Consider the following 13,212-nt stretch of genomic DNA (forward strand, 5'->3'; position numbering starts at 1 on the left):
CTCGGCAGGGCCTGGCCGGCAGCTGCAGCCAGAAGAGCCAGACGCGGACACGGAGGACGACCGCTCTGTAAGTGGGGGGCGCCCTCCCCGCCGGGCCGGGTGGGGCCGAGGCTGAGGACCGCCTGCTTCTCCCCGGCAGGTGACCGCAGGGGCCGAGCTGGTGCGGCCACAGCCCCAGGGGTCCTCTCCCGTCTACGAGTGCGTGACCGAGGCCGGCTCAGGACTCCTGGTAAGGCCGCAGCCCCAGGGGCTGGGTGTGCAGCGGGTCTCCAGCGCCCTGGGCCGACGCCCCCGGGCCGGACTGACGGGCAGTGTGTGGGGCGGCCCGTGCTGGTGTGCTGCCCCCCTCGCACCGCCCTCTGCTGCCCTCCAGAGCTGTGCCCGGGCAATGCAGCGGCAGGGGGCGGGCTGAGCCCTGCCAGCGGCCCGAGGCCAGTGCCCGCCCCAGGGCTCCGCTCCCGGCCTGGCGGCCTGCAGAGTTGGGACCGGCGGGCGCCAGGCTCTGGGCTGCCGTATCCGGGCCTCCCAGAGTCCCCCACGCGGGGCAGGTGAGTGACCCCCTGTCTGTGGCCGCAGGGGGACGCTCCAGGCAGGCCAGCCTCCTCGGGGAGACGGAGATCCTGGTGGCGACGGGATTCGGGGGAGTCGCGGGCCTCGCCCAGGATGAGCAGCCCAGAGGTGGGTGTGGCGCGGGAGCCGGGCCAGACGGCAGCACCCTCCCCACGCCCGTGCCCAGGAGCCAGAGCCCGGCCAGGTGCACCCACTGCCCAGAGGGGCTCTCTTGGCTGACCGGGGCCGGTGGCTAGCCGCCCGCTCAGGCCATGGAAGCCTCTAGACGGCGTGGACACCTGACGGTGGCCGCACTGCCCCCAGGCTGCCAGGTCTGCTCCCACCGAGCCTTCCCAGACGGGCGGCTCAGGCCCGCCCCCCGCACTGCTAGCCTCAGGCCCAGCTGCCCCCAGCCCGCGCTGGGGGGCGAGCAGGGGACCCCGAGGGCGGGCCTGCCGACGGCCCTGCGCCTGCTGGCCTGGACCTGGACGCTGGGGCCTGGCTGCTCCGGTGACCGCCGGCGGGGCGGGGCGTGCGGTGCAGCTCCAGGCGGGCTCCTCCTGAGTGCCCTCCCCGTGCGGCGGGGCAGGCGCTCTCCGTGGGGACGGCCTTCCGCGGCGCCCGGCCGGCCGGCCCATGGCCTCTGCTCTGCAGGACGCGCCGGAGGTGACGCTGGAGACCAAGGCCGAGGCGGGCGCCAGCGGCTACAGTGTCGCGGGCGGCGGGAGCCAGGGGCTGTTTGTCAAGCACGTGCTGAAGGCGTCCTCCGCGGCCAAGCTCTTCAACCTGAGGCCAGGTGCCAGACGCCCCGTCCCGGCTAGGCCACCCGGAGGGAGGCGGGGGGTGCGCGGGGCGGGGGCTGGCAGTGACCGAGGCTCTGGGAAAACGAAGGATTCTCACCGACCCGGGCGACCCGCGCCTGGCCCCCAGGGTGGCACTGGGAACGCTGGGCCCCGCCCGCCAGGCGCCTGGAGGCCCCAGCCACAGAGCGGGGAGGCGAGTGGGCTCACCGGGGCTCGTCCCGTGGCAGGAGACCAGCTGCTCAGCGCGACCATATTCTTCGATGACATCAAATATGAAGACGCTCTCAAGATCCTCCAGTACTCGGAGCCCTACAGGGTCCAGTTCCAGATCAGACGGAAACTCCCTGCCAGGCAGGACGAGGACTGGCCGCCCAAGGGTGACCAGCGGGCCCCCAGGGGCCCCAAGAGGCAGGTGAGGCCCGGGGCTCAGGGGCCCACGCCCGCGGCCTGCCTGGCTCTCGCCGCGGCGCCGAACCCTACCCTTGTGCTTCAGCTCCAGGAGGCCCCCGAAGGCGCCCCCGGGACGCCCGCGACGCCCGCGAAGACGCTGGACGCAGACTCGGACCAGGACAGGCTGCTGGGCCCGCCCGCGCGGGACCGGGGCCGGCAGCCCCAGAGGGAGCGGCTGTCCTGGCCCAAGTTCCAGGTGGGGAAGGGCAGGCGCCAGCCGGGGCCCCGGCGCTCCCGCAGCTCCTCGGAGGCCCAGGACCTGTCCCCCACGAGCACCGACCCAGGGCCCCCGCTGCCCCCCGAGAAGCAGCCCAGGGGCCGGCTCCGCAGCCTGAGGCTCAGGCTGGGCGCGGGGAAGGGCAGCGTGCCCCCGGGGGGAGCAGGCACAGGGGCTCGCACCCAGCTCCTGCAGGACCCAGGGCCCTGGGATGAGGGCTGGGGGGACCCCGGGGTGGACGGGGGAGCCGAGGCTGAGGGGGAGACGCCAGGGGCTCCCCAGGCCACAGCCACACCCGGCACACACGGGCAGACGGCACCCAGCAGCTGTGGCACCGGTGCCCAGGGGCGAGAGGCACCCGTAGCACCCACGTGGGCAGGGAAGGACAGGGGAGAGGACCGCCGGGGGGACACCCTGCCGGGAGGGCGCCCAGCAGAGGGCCCGGGCACGGGGCTGTGTGACCTGGAGGCCGGGATAGCCCGGCTGTCCCTGCAGGACACGCCCCGCCGGGCGGACACCACGGGGCACACGCAGGGCTCACACGGCCAGCTGCGCGGCCCAGAGGCCCGAACCAAGGGGGACAAGGGCCGGGGCAGAGGGGCCGAGGGGGCGCAGGGAGCGGGCCAGTACGCAGGGGACGCGGGGGCCGGCCGGCCGGGGGACCCCGCCCAGGGGGGCCCGGAGCCAGGAGCCGCGGACGGCAGGTTCAGCATCGTACGGCTGAGGGTGCCCGCCTTCGGCGTGCGGACTCCAGCGCAGGCCAGAGAAGAGGCCGGGGAGGAGGACGAGACCCAGCCCAGTGGGAGGGCTGACCAGGGCCTGCGCTCCAGCAGCAAAGGCCAAGAGACAGCCTGCCTCAGCCTCCAGCAGCCACCCACTGAGGCGGACATCGCGGCCAGCCAGGGCGGCCGGAAGCTGCCCGAGGCCCAGGAGCCCGAAGGAGAGACCGGCCATCCTGAGCTGGGAGCAGAACTCAAGGGCCACCAGTCAAGGCTGAGAACCGGAGGCCTCAAGATGCCTAAGATGGACTTCAAGCCACCACAGCTGGACACCAGGGATCCCAATGTGGACACAGAGGGTGGCACAGTGGCAGTGAGGGTCACTGGTGTGGACATGTCTGTGCCCGGCTCACAGGTGGACGTCCAGGCACACAGAGTCTCCCTGGAGGGGGACATCGGCCTGGGAGACACAGAGGTGACCCCCAGGGACAAAAAATTCAAGATGCCCAAGCTCAGGATGCCTTCTTTTGGCATGTCCACCATGGGCAAGTCGGCAAAGGCTCCAGTTGAGACCAACATGTCGGTGCCGTCCATACAGGGAGATGTCCAGGGCCCTGACCTCAGCCTCCAGCAGCCATCAGACAAAGCAGACATTGAGATCGTCCAGGTGGGTGTGAAACTGCCCGAGGCCCAAGAGCCAGAAGGAGAGACTGGCCAGCCCGAGCTGGGAGCCGGACTCAAGGGCCACCTGCCCAAGCTGAAGACTGGCAGCCTCAAGATGCCCAAGGTGGACTTCAAGACACCCCAGCTGGACATCAGGGGGCCCAGTGTGGACAAGGAGGCAATCAAGGTTGTGGGCAGTGTCCCTGAGGGATTCATGTCCATGCCCAGCTCACAGGACATCCAGGCACAGGGAGTCTCTCTGGAAGGGGACATCGGCCTGGGAGACACGGAGGTGACCTCCAGGGACAGCAAGTTCAAGATGCCCAAGCTCAAGATGCCCTCCTTCGGCGTGTCCACCACGGGCAAGTCGGGGAAGGCTCTGGTCGAGGCCGAGATGTCATTGCCGTCCATGCAGAGAGATGCCTGGGGCCCTGACCTCAGCCTCCAGCGGCCATCCACTGAGGCAGACATGGCAATGGTCCAGGTTGGCCTAAAACGGCCTGAGGTCCAGGTGCCCAAAGGAGAGACCGGCCAGCCCGAGCTGGGAGCCATCAGCATGAAGATGCCCAAGGAAGACATAAAGCCACCTGAGCTAGACATAAGAGGCTCCGGTGTGGACCTGGAGTGCACAAAGGCAGTGGTCAGTGTCCCGGAAGTGGACATGACGGTGCCTGTCTCAGAGTTGGATGTTCAGGCACCGGGAGTCAATCTGGCAGCAGACATCAGCCTAAGAGACACGGATGTCACCTCCAGGGACAGCAAGTTCAAGATGCCCAAGCTCAAGATGCCCTCCTTTGGCGTGTCCACCACGGGCAAGTCAGCGAAGGCTCCGATCGAGGCCGACATATCGGTGCCGTCCATGCAGAGAGATGTCCAGGGCCCTGACCTCAGCCTCCAGCAGCCATCGGCCAAAGTGGACATCACGACGGTCCAGGTGGGTGTGAAACTGCCTGTGGCCCAGGTGCCCAAAGGAGAGATGATTCAGCCAGAGCTGGGAGCTGGACTCAAGGGCCACCTGCCCAAGCTGAAGACTGGCAGCCTCAAGATGCCCAAGGTGGACTTCAAGGCACCCCAGCTGGACATCAGTGGCCCCAGTGTCGACACAGGGGGTGGCAAGATGGCAGTGAGGGTCCCCGATATGGACATGTCCGTGCCCGGCTCACAGGTGGACATCCAGGCACAGGCAGTCTCAGTGGAGGGGGAAATTGGCCTGGGAGACACAGAGGTGACCTCCAGAGACAGCAAGTTCAAGATGCCCAAGTTCAAGATGCCCTCCTTTGGCATGTCCACCATGGGCAAGTCGGCAAAGGCTCCGGTCGAGATGGACATGTCAGTGCCGTCCATGCAGGGAAATGTCCAGGGTCCTGACCTCAGCCTCCAGAAGCCATCGGCCAACATGGACATCACGACGGTCCAGATGGATATGAAACTGCCTGAGGCCCAGATGCCCGAAGGAGAGATGGATCAGCCAGAGCTGGGAGCCGGACTCAAGGGTCACCTGCCCAAGCTGAAGACTGGCAGCCTCAAGATGCCCAAGGTGGATTTCAAGCCACCCCAGCTGGACGTCAGTGGTCACAGTGTGGACATGGAGGGCGGCAAGTTGGTGATGAGTGTCACCGATATGGACATGTCCGTGCCTGGCTCACAAGTGGACGTGCAGCCACCGGGAGTCTCTCTCGAAGGGGACATCGGCCTGGGAGACACGGATGTGACCGCCAGGGACAAAAAGTTCAAGATGCCCAAGCTCAAGATGCCCTCCTTCAGCGTGTCCACCACGGGCAAGTCGGAAAAAGCTCTGGTCAAACTCAACATGTCGGTGCCGTCCATGCAGGGAGAAGTCCAGGGCCCTGACCTCAGCCTCCAGATGCCATTGGCCGACGTGGACATCACGACTGTCCATGTTGGCGTGAAAATGCCTGAGGCCCAGGTGATCGAAGGAGAGACTTTCCAGCCTGAGCAGGGAGCAGGACTCCAGGGCCACCTGCCCAAGCTGAAGACTGGAAGCCTCCAGATGCCCAAGGTGCCCCAGCTGGACATCAGTGGCCCCAGTGTGGACCTGGAAGGCAGCAATGTGGCAGTGAGTGTCACCGATGTGGACATGTCCATGCCTGGCTCACAAGTGGACATCCAGGCACAGGGAATCTTGCTGGAGGGGGACATTGGGTTGGGAGACACGGAGGTGACCTCCAGGGACAGCAAGTTCAAGATGCCCAAGCCCAAGATGCCCTCCTTTGGCGTGTCCACCACGGGCAAGTCAGTGAAGGCTCCGGTCGAGGCTGACATGTTGGTGCCATCCATGGAAGATGTCCAGGGCCCTGACCTCAGCCTCAAGATGCCATCGGCCAACATGGACATCACATCTGTCCAGGTCGACCTGAAAATGCCTGAGGTCCAGGAGTCTGAAGGAGAGACCAGTCAGCCTGAACTGGGAGCCGGACTCAAGGGCCACCTGCCCAAGCTGAAGACTGGCAGCCTCAAGATGCCCAAGGTGGACATCAAGCCACCGCAGCTGGACATCAGGGGACCCAGTGTGGACAGGGAGGCAATCAAAGTGGTGGGCAGTGTCCCTGAGGAGTCCATTACCATTCCCAGCTCTCAGGTGGCCATCCAGGCACCTGGAGCCTCTCTGAAAGGGGACATCGGCCTGGAAGACACAGAGATGACCTCCAGGGACAGCAAGTTCAAGATGCCCAAGCTGAAGATGCCCTCCTTCGGTGTGTCCACCACGGGCAAGTCGGGGAAGGCTCTGGTCGAGGCCGACATGTCGGTGCCGTCCATGCAGGGAGATGTCCAGGGCCCTGACCTCAGCCTCCAGATGCCATCGGTTGATGTGGACATCACGACCGTCCAGGTGGGTGTAAAACTGCCTGAGGTCCAGAAGCCTGAAGGAGAGACCAGTCAGCCTGAACTGGGAGCCGGACTCAAGGGCCACCTGCCCAAGCTGAAGACTGGCAGCCTCAAGATGCCCAAGGTGGACTTCAAGCCACCCCAGCTGGACCTCAGTAGTCCCATAGTGGACATGAAGGGCGGCAAGGTGGCAGTGAGTTTCACTGATGTGGACATGTCCATGCCCGGATCACAAGTGGACGTCCAGGCACAGGGAGTCTCGCTGGAGGGGGACATCGGCCTGGGAGACACGGAGGTGACCCCCAGGGACAGCAAGTTCAAGATGCCCAAGCTCAAGATGCCCTCCTTCGGCGTGTCCCCCATAGGCAAATCGGGGAAGGCTCCGGTCGAGGCCGACATGTCGGTGCCGTCCATGCAGGGAGATGTCCAGGGCCCTGACCTCAGCCTCCAGATGCCATCAGCTGATGTGGACATCACGACCATCCAGGTGGGTGTGAAACTGCCTGAGGCCCAGATGCCCGAAGGAGAGACTGGTCAGCCAGAGCTGGGATCCGGACTCAAGGGCCACCTGCCCAAGTTGAAGACTGGCAGCCTCAAGATGCCCAAGGTGGACTTCAAGCCACCCCAACTGGACATCAGTGGTCCCAGTGTGGACATGGGGGGCAGCAAGGTGGTAGTGAGTTTCACTGATGTGGACATGTCCATGCCCAGCTCACAAGTGGACGTCCAGGCACAGGGAGTCTCATTGGAGGGGGACATCGGCCTGGGCGACACGGAGGTGACCTCCAGGGACAGCAAGTTCAAGATCCCCAAGCTCAGGATGCCCTCCTTCAGCGTGTCCACCACGGGCAAGTCGGCAAAGGCTCCGGTCGAGGCCGATATGTCGGTGCCGTCCATGCAGGGAGATGTCCAGGGCTCTGACCTCAGCCTGCAGATGCCACCGGCCGAAGCGGACATCACGACCGTCCAGGTGGGTGTGAAACTGCCTGAGGCCCAGGTGACCGAAGGAGAGACCGGCCAGCCCAAGCTGGGAGCCAGACTCAAGGGCCACCTGCCCAAGCTGAGAACTGGAAGCCTCCAGAAGCCCAAGGTGCCCCAGCTGGACATCAGTGGACCCAGAGTGGACCTTGAAAGCACCAAGTTGGCAGTCAGTGTACCAGATGAGGACAACCCTGTGCCTGGCTCACAGGTGGATGTCCAGGCACCTGGAGTCTCTCTGGAAGGGGAGATCAGCTTTGGTGACACAGAGGTGACCCCCAGGGACAGCAAGTTCAAGATGCCCAAGCTCAAGATGCCCTCCTTCGGCATGTCAACCACGGGTAAGTCAGTGAAGGCTCCGGTAGAGGCCGACATGTCGTTGCCGTCCATGCAGGGAGATGTCCAGGGACCTGACCTCAGCCTCCAGATGCCATCGGCCGACGTGGACATCACGACCATCCAGGTGGATGTGAAACTACCTGAGGCCCAGGTGCCCGAAGGAGAGACCGGTCAGCCAGGGCTGAGAGCCGGACTCAAGGGCCACCTGCCCAAGCTGAAGACTGGCAGCCTCAAGATGCCCAAGGTGGACATCAAGCCACCGCAGCTGGACATCAGGGGACCCAGTGTGGACAGGGAGGCAATCAAAGTGGTGGGCAGTGTCCCTGAGGAGTCCATTACCATTCCCAGCTCTCAGGTGGCCATCCAGTCACCTGGAGTCTCTCTGGAAGGGGACATCGGCCTGGGAGACATGGAGATGACCCCCAGGGACAGCAAGTTCAAGATGCCCAAGCCCAAGATGCCCTCCTTTGGCGTGTCCACCACAGGCAAGTCGGCAAAGGCTCCGGTCGAGGCTGACATGTCGGTGCCGTCCATGCAGGGAGATGTCCAGGGACCTGACCTCAGCCTCAAGATGCCATCGGCCGACGTGGACATCACGACCATCCAGGTGGATGTGAAACTGCCTGAGGCCCAGGTGCCCGAAGGAGAGACTGGTCAGCCAGAGCTGGGATCCAGACTCAAGGGCCACCTGCCCAATCTGAGGACTGGAAGCCTCCAGATGCCCAAGGTGCCCCAGCTGGACATCAGTGGACCCAGAGTGGACCTTGAAAGCACCAAGTTGGCAGTCAGTGTACCAGACGAGGACACCCCTGTGCAAGGCTCACAGGTGGACAACCAGGCACAGGGAGTCTCTCTAGAAGGGGACATCAGCCTGGGTGACACAGAGTTGACCTCCAGGGATAATAAGTTCAAGATGCCCAAGCTCAAGATGCCCTCCTTCGGCGTGTCCACCATGGGTAAGTCAGTGAAGGCTCCGGACGAGGCCGACATGTCGGTGCCGTCCATGCAGGGAGATGTCCAGGGCCCTGACCTCAGCCTCCAGATGCCATCGGCTGATGTGGACATCACGACCGTCCAGGCGGGTGTCAAACTGCCTGAGGCCCAGGTGCCCGAAGAAGAAACCGGTCAGCCAGAGCTGAGAGCCGGACTCAAGGGCCACCTGCCCAAGCTGAAGACTGGCAGCCTCAAGATGCCCAAGGTGGACATCAAGCCACCCCAGCTGGACATCAGTGGTCCCATAGTGGACATGAAGGGCGGCAAGGGGGCAGTGAGTTTCACTGATGTGGACATGTCCGTGCCCAGCTCACAAGTGGACGTCCAGGCACAGGGAGTCTCACTGGAGGGGGACATCGGCCTGGGAGACACGGAGGTGACCTCCAGAGACAGCAAGTTCAAGATGCCCAAGTTCAAGATGCCCTCCTTCGGCGTGTCCCCCATAGGCAAATCGGGGAAGGCTCCGGTCGAGGCCGACATGTCAGTGCTGTCCATGCAGGGAGATGTCCAGGGCCCTGACCTCAGCCTCAAGATGCCATTGGCCGAAGCAGACATCATGACCATCCAGGACGGCCTGAAACTGCCTGAGGTCCAGGAGCCTGAAGGAGAGACCAGTCAGCCTGAACTGGGAGCCGGACTCAAGGGCCACCTGCCCAAGCTGAAGACTGGCAGCCTCAAGATGCCCAAGGTGGACTTTAAGACACCTCAGCTGGACATCAGGGGACCCAGTGTGGACAGGGAGGCAATCAAGGTTGTGGGCAGTGTTCCTGAGGAGTCCATTACCATTCCCAGCTCTCAGGTGGCCATCCAGGCACCTGGAGTCTCTCTGAAAGGGGACATCGGCGTGGAAGACACGGAAATGACCTCCAGGGACAGCAAGTTCAAGATGCCCAAGCTGAAGATGCCCTCCTTCGGTGTGTCCACCACGGGCATGTCGGGGAAGGCTCTGGTCGAGGCTGACATGTCAATGCCGTCCATGCAGGGAGATATCCAGGGCCCTGACCTCAGCCTCCAGATGCCATCGGATGATGTGGACATCACGACCATCCAGGTGGGTGTGAAACTGCCTGAGGCCCAGGTGCCCGAAGGAGAGACTGGTCAGCCAGAGCTGGGATCCGGACTCAAGGGCCACCTGCCCAAGCTGAAGACTGGCAGCCTCAAGATGCCCAAGGTGGACTTCAAGGCACCCCAGCTGGACATTAGTGGTCCCAGTGTGGACATGGGGGGCAGCAAGGTGGCAGTGATTGTCACTGATGTGGACATGTCCGTGCCCAGCTCAGAGGTGGACGTCCAGGCACAGGGAGTCTCGCTGGAGGGGGACATCGGGCTGGGAGTCACGGAGGTGAGCTCCAGGGACAGCAAGTTCAAGATGCCCAAGTTCAAGATGCCCTCCTTGAGCATGTCCACCATGAGTAAGTCAGCAAAGGCTCCGGTCGAGGCTGACATGTCGGTGCCGTCCATGCAGGGAGATGTCCAGGTCCCTGACCTCAGCCTCAAGATGCCATCGGCCGAAGTGGACATCACAACCGTCCAGGTCGGCCTGAAACTGCCTGAAGCTCTGTTGACCAAAGGAGAGACCGGCCCACCCGAGCTGGGAGCTGGACTCAAGGGCCACCTGCCCAAGCTAAGGACTGGAAGCCTCCAGATGCCCAAGGTGCCCCAGCTGGACATCAGTGGACCCAGAGTGGACCGGGAAGGCACCATGGTGGCAGTCAGTGTACCAGACAAGGACATCCCTGTGCCTGGCTCACAGGTGGACGTCCAAGTACCTGGAGTCTCTCTGGAAGGGGACATCAGCTTCGGTGACACAGAGGTGACCCCCAGGGACAGCAAGTTCAAGATGCCCAAGCTCAAGATGCCCTCCTTTGGCGTGTCCACCACGGGCAATTCGGCAAAAGCTCGGGTCGAGGCTGACAATTCGTTGCCGTCCATGCCAGACGTCCAGGGCCCTGACCTCAGCCTCCAGGGGCCATCAGCCGTAGCGGACATCATGACCATCCAAGTAGGTATGAAACTGCCTGAGGCCCAGGTGCCCGAAGGAGAGACCGGTCAGCCCGAGGTGGGAGCTGGACTCAAGGGCCTCCTGCCCAAACTGAAGACTGGCAGCCTCAAGATGTCTAAGGTGCCGCAGATGGACATCAGGGCCTCCAGTGTGGACATGGAGGGCGGTAAGTTGGAGGTCTCTGTCCCTGATGTGGACATATGCTTGCCTGGCTCACTGGTGGACGTCCAGGAACCGGGAGTCACTTTGGCAGGGAACATCAGCCTGGGAGTCAAGGAGGTGACCCCCAGGGACAGCAAGTTCAAGATGCCCAAGCTCAGGATGCCGTCCTTCGGCGTGTCCACCACGGGCAAGTCGGCAAAGGCTTCAGTCGAGGCCGAGATGTCATTGCCGTCCATGCAGGGAGATGTCCAGGGCCCTGACCTCAGCCTCCAGATGCCATCAGCCAGGGTGGACATCATGACCGTCCAGGTGGGTGTGAAAGAGCCTGAGGTGCAAGTGACTGAAGGAGAGACCGGCCATCCTGAGTTGGGAGCCGGAGTCAAGGGCCACCTGCCCAAGCCGAAGACTAGCAGCCTCAAGATGCCCAAAGTGGACATCCAGCCATCCCAGCTGGACATCAGTGACCTGAGTGTGGACATGGAGGGAGGCAAGGTGGCGGTGAATATCCCTGATGTCGACATGTCCATGCCCGGCTCACAGGTAGTCGTCCAGGCACAGGGAATCTCACTGGAGGGGGACATCGGCCTGGGAGACACGGAGGTGACCCCCAGGGACAGCAAATTCAAGATGCCCAAGCTCAAGATGCCCTCCTTCGGCATGTCCACCACAGGCAAGTCGGCGAAGGCTCCAGTGGAGTCCGACATGTCATTGCTGTCCATGAAAGGAGATGTCCAGGGCCCTGACCTCAGCCTCCAGATTCCATCGGCCGAAGTGGACGTCATGACTGTCCAGGTGGGTGTGAAACTGCCTGAGGCCCAGGTGCCCGAAGGAGAGACCGGCCATCCTGAGTTGGAAGCCGGACTCAAGGGCCACCTGCCCAAGCTGAAGACTGGCAGCCTCAAGATGCCCAAGATGGACTTCAAGCCACCCCAGGTGGACATCAGGGGCCCCAGCATGGACCTGGAAGGTGGCAAGGTGGCAGTGAGTGGCACCGATGTGGACATGTCCATGCCCGTCTCACGCGTGGATGTCCAGGCACGGGGAGTCTCGCTGGAGGGGGACATCGGGCTGGGAGACACGGAGGTGACCTCCAGAGACAGCAAGTTCAAGATCCCCAAGCTCAAGATGCCCTCCTTCGGCATGTCCACCACAGGCAAGTCGGCGAAGGCTCCAGTCGAGGCTGACATGTCATTGCTGTCCATGCAGGGAGATGTCCAGGGCCCTGACCCCAGCCTCCAGATGCCATCGGCCGACGTGGACATCACAACCGTCCAGGTGGGTGTGAAACTGCCTGAGGCCCAGGTGACTGAAGGAGAGACTGGCCAGCCCAAGCTGGGAGCCAGACTCAAGGGTGACCTTCCCAAGCTGAAGACTGGCAGCCTCAAGGTGCCCAAGGTGGACTCCAAGCCACCCCAGCTGGACATCAGGCGTACCAGTGTGGACATGGAGGGTGTCAAGGTGGCAGTGAGGGTCCCCGATGGGGACATGTCCGTGCCTGGCTCACAGGTGGACATCCAGGCACCTAGAGCGTCTCTTGCAGCGGACATGAGCCTGGGAGTCAAGGAGGTGACCTCCAGGGACAGCAAGTTCAAGATGCCCAAGCTCAAGATGCCCTCCTTCGGCATGTCCACCACGGGCAAGTCAGTGAAGGCTCCGGTCGAGGCCGACATGTCGTTGCCGTCCATGCAGGGAGATGTCCAGGGTCCCGTCGTCAGCCTCAAGATGCCATCGGCCGACGTGGACATCACATCCATCCAGGTTGGCCTGAAACTGCCTGAGGTCCAGGTGACCGAAGGAGAGACCGGCCAGCCCGAGCTGGAAGCCGGACTCGAGAGCCACCTGCCCAATCTGAAGACTGACAGCCTCAAGATGCCCGACGTGGACTTCAAGGCACCCCAGCTGGACATAATGAGCCCTCGTGTGGACGTGGAGGCTGCCAGGGTGGAGGTCAGTGCTCCTGCAGTGGACGTGGACCCGGGCGTGGCCACAGTGCTAGCCGGGTCTGCCGAGGCTCCTTCCGTGCCGCCGACCCGCCTGCCACTGGGCCCCGGGGGAGTGTGTGCCTGGCCCCCGGCCGGAGACGCTGACCCACAGCCGCCCTGTGCTGGGCCTGGAGATGCTGAGGCCCTCGCTGTGGGTAGCCCCTTGGGCGCCGCCCAGGCGGGGGTGCGGCCGGCGCAGGCGCGGGACAGCTGGTTCCACCTGCCCAGCTTCCACCTGCCCGGCCTCCGCCGAGGGTCCTCCAAGGGGCCAGGCGGAGCAGGGGTTCAGGGCGAGGTTCAGGGGCCGCCTGCTGGCGAGGGGACAGCCGGAGCAGGGCACGACCCCCGCCCTGGGGCGGCCCTGAGCCAGGTTGTCTGCGCCCCTGTGTCCCGGCTACTCCCCGAAGCCGTGGCCGCCACAGCCGCCGCAGAGAGCGCGTCCTACGCGGATGTCCTGCGGCGCCCTGTGGTCAGCACAGGCTGGCCCCCACACCCCGCCCCAGCAGGC

General features: G+C 64.1%; 1 protein-coding gene across 1 annotated transcript in view; it reads left to right on the forward strand.

Moving 5' to 3' along the window:
• The window catches only part of AHNAK2 (AHNAK nucleoprotein 2), a 26,206-nt gene that overhangs the window by 11,861 nt on the left and 1,133 nt on the right, over window positions 1–13,212 (forward strand). Inside the window, exons 3-7 of the mRNA XM_012724355.1 lie at window positions 9–67; window positions 140–229; window positions 577–678; window positions 1,204–1,345; window positions 1,580–13,210. Coding sequence (XP_012579809.1) covers window positions 9–67; window positions 140–229; window positions 577–678; window positions 1,204–1,345; window positions 1,580–13,210 — 12,024 coding nt within the window. The remainder of the gene's footprint in view (window positions 1–8; window positions 68–139; window positions 230–576; window positions 679–1,203; window positions 1,346–1,579; window positions 13,211–13,212) is intronic.

This window comes from Condylura cristata, unplaced genomic scaffold, assembly GCF_000260355.1.
Source record: "Condylura cristata isolate star-nosed mole 26May11 unplaced genomic scaffold, ConCri1.0 scaffold00013, whole genome shotgun sequence".
In the NCBI taxonomy this organism is placed as follows: domain Eukaryota; kingdom Metazoa; phylum Chordata; class Mammalia; order Eulipotyphla; family Talpidae; genus Condylura; species Condylura cristata.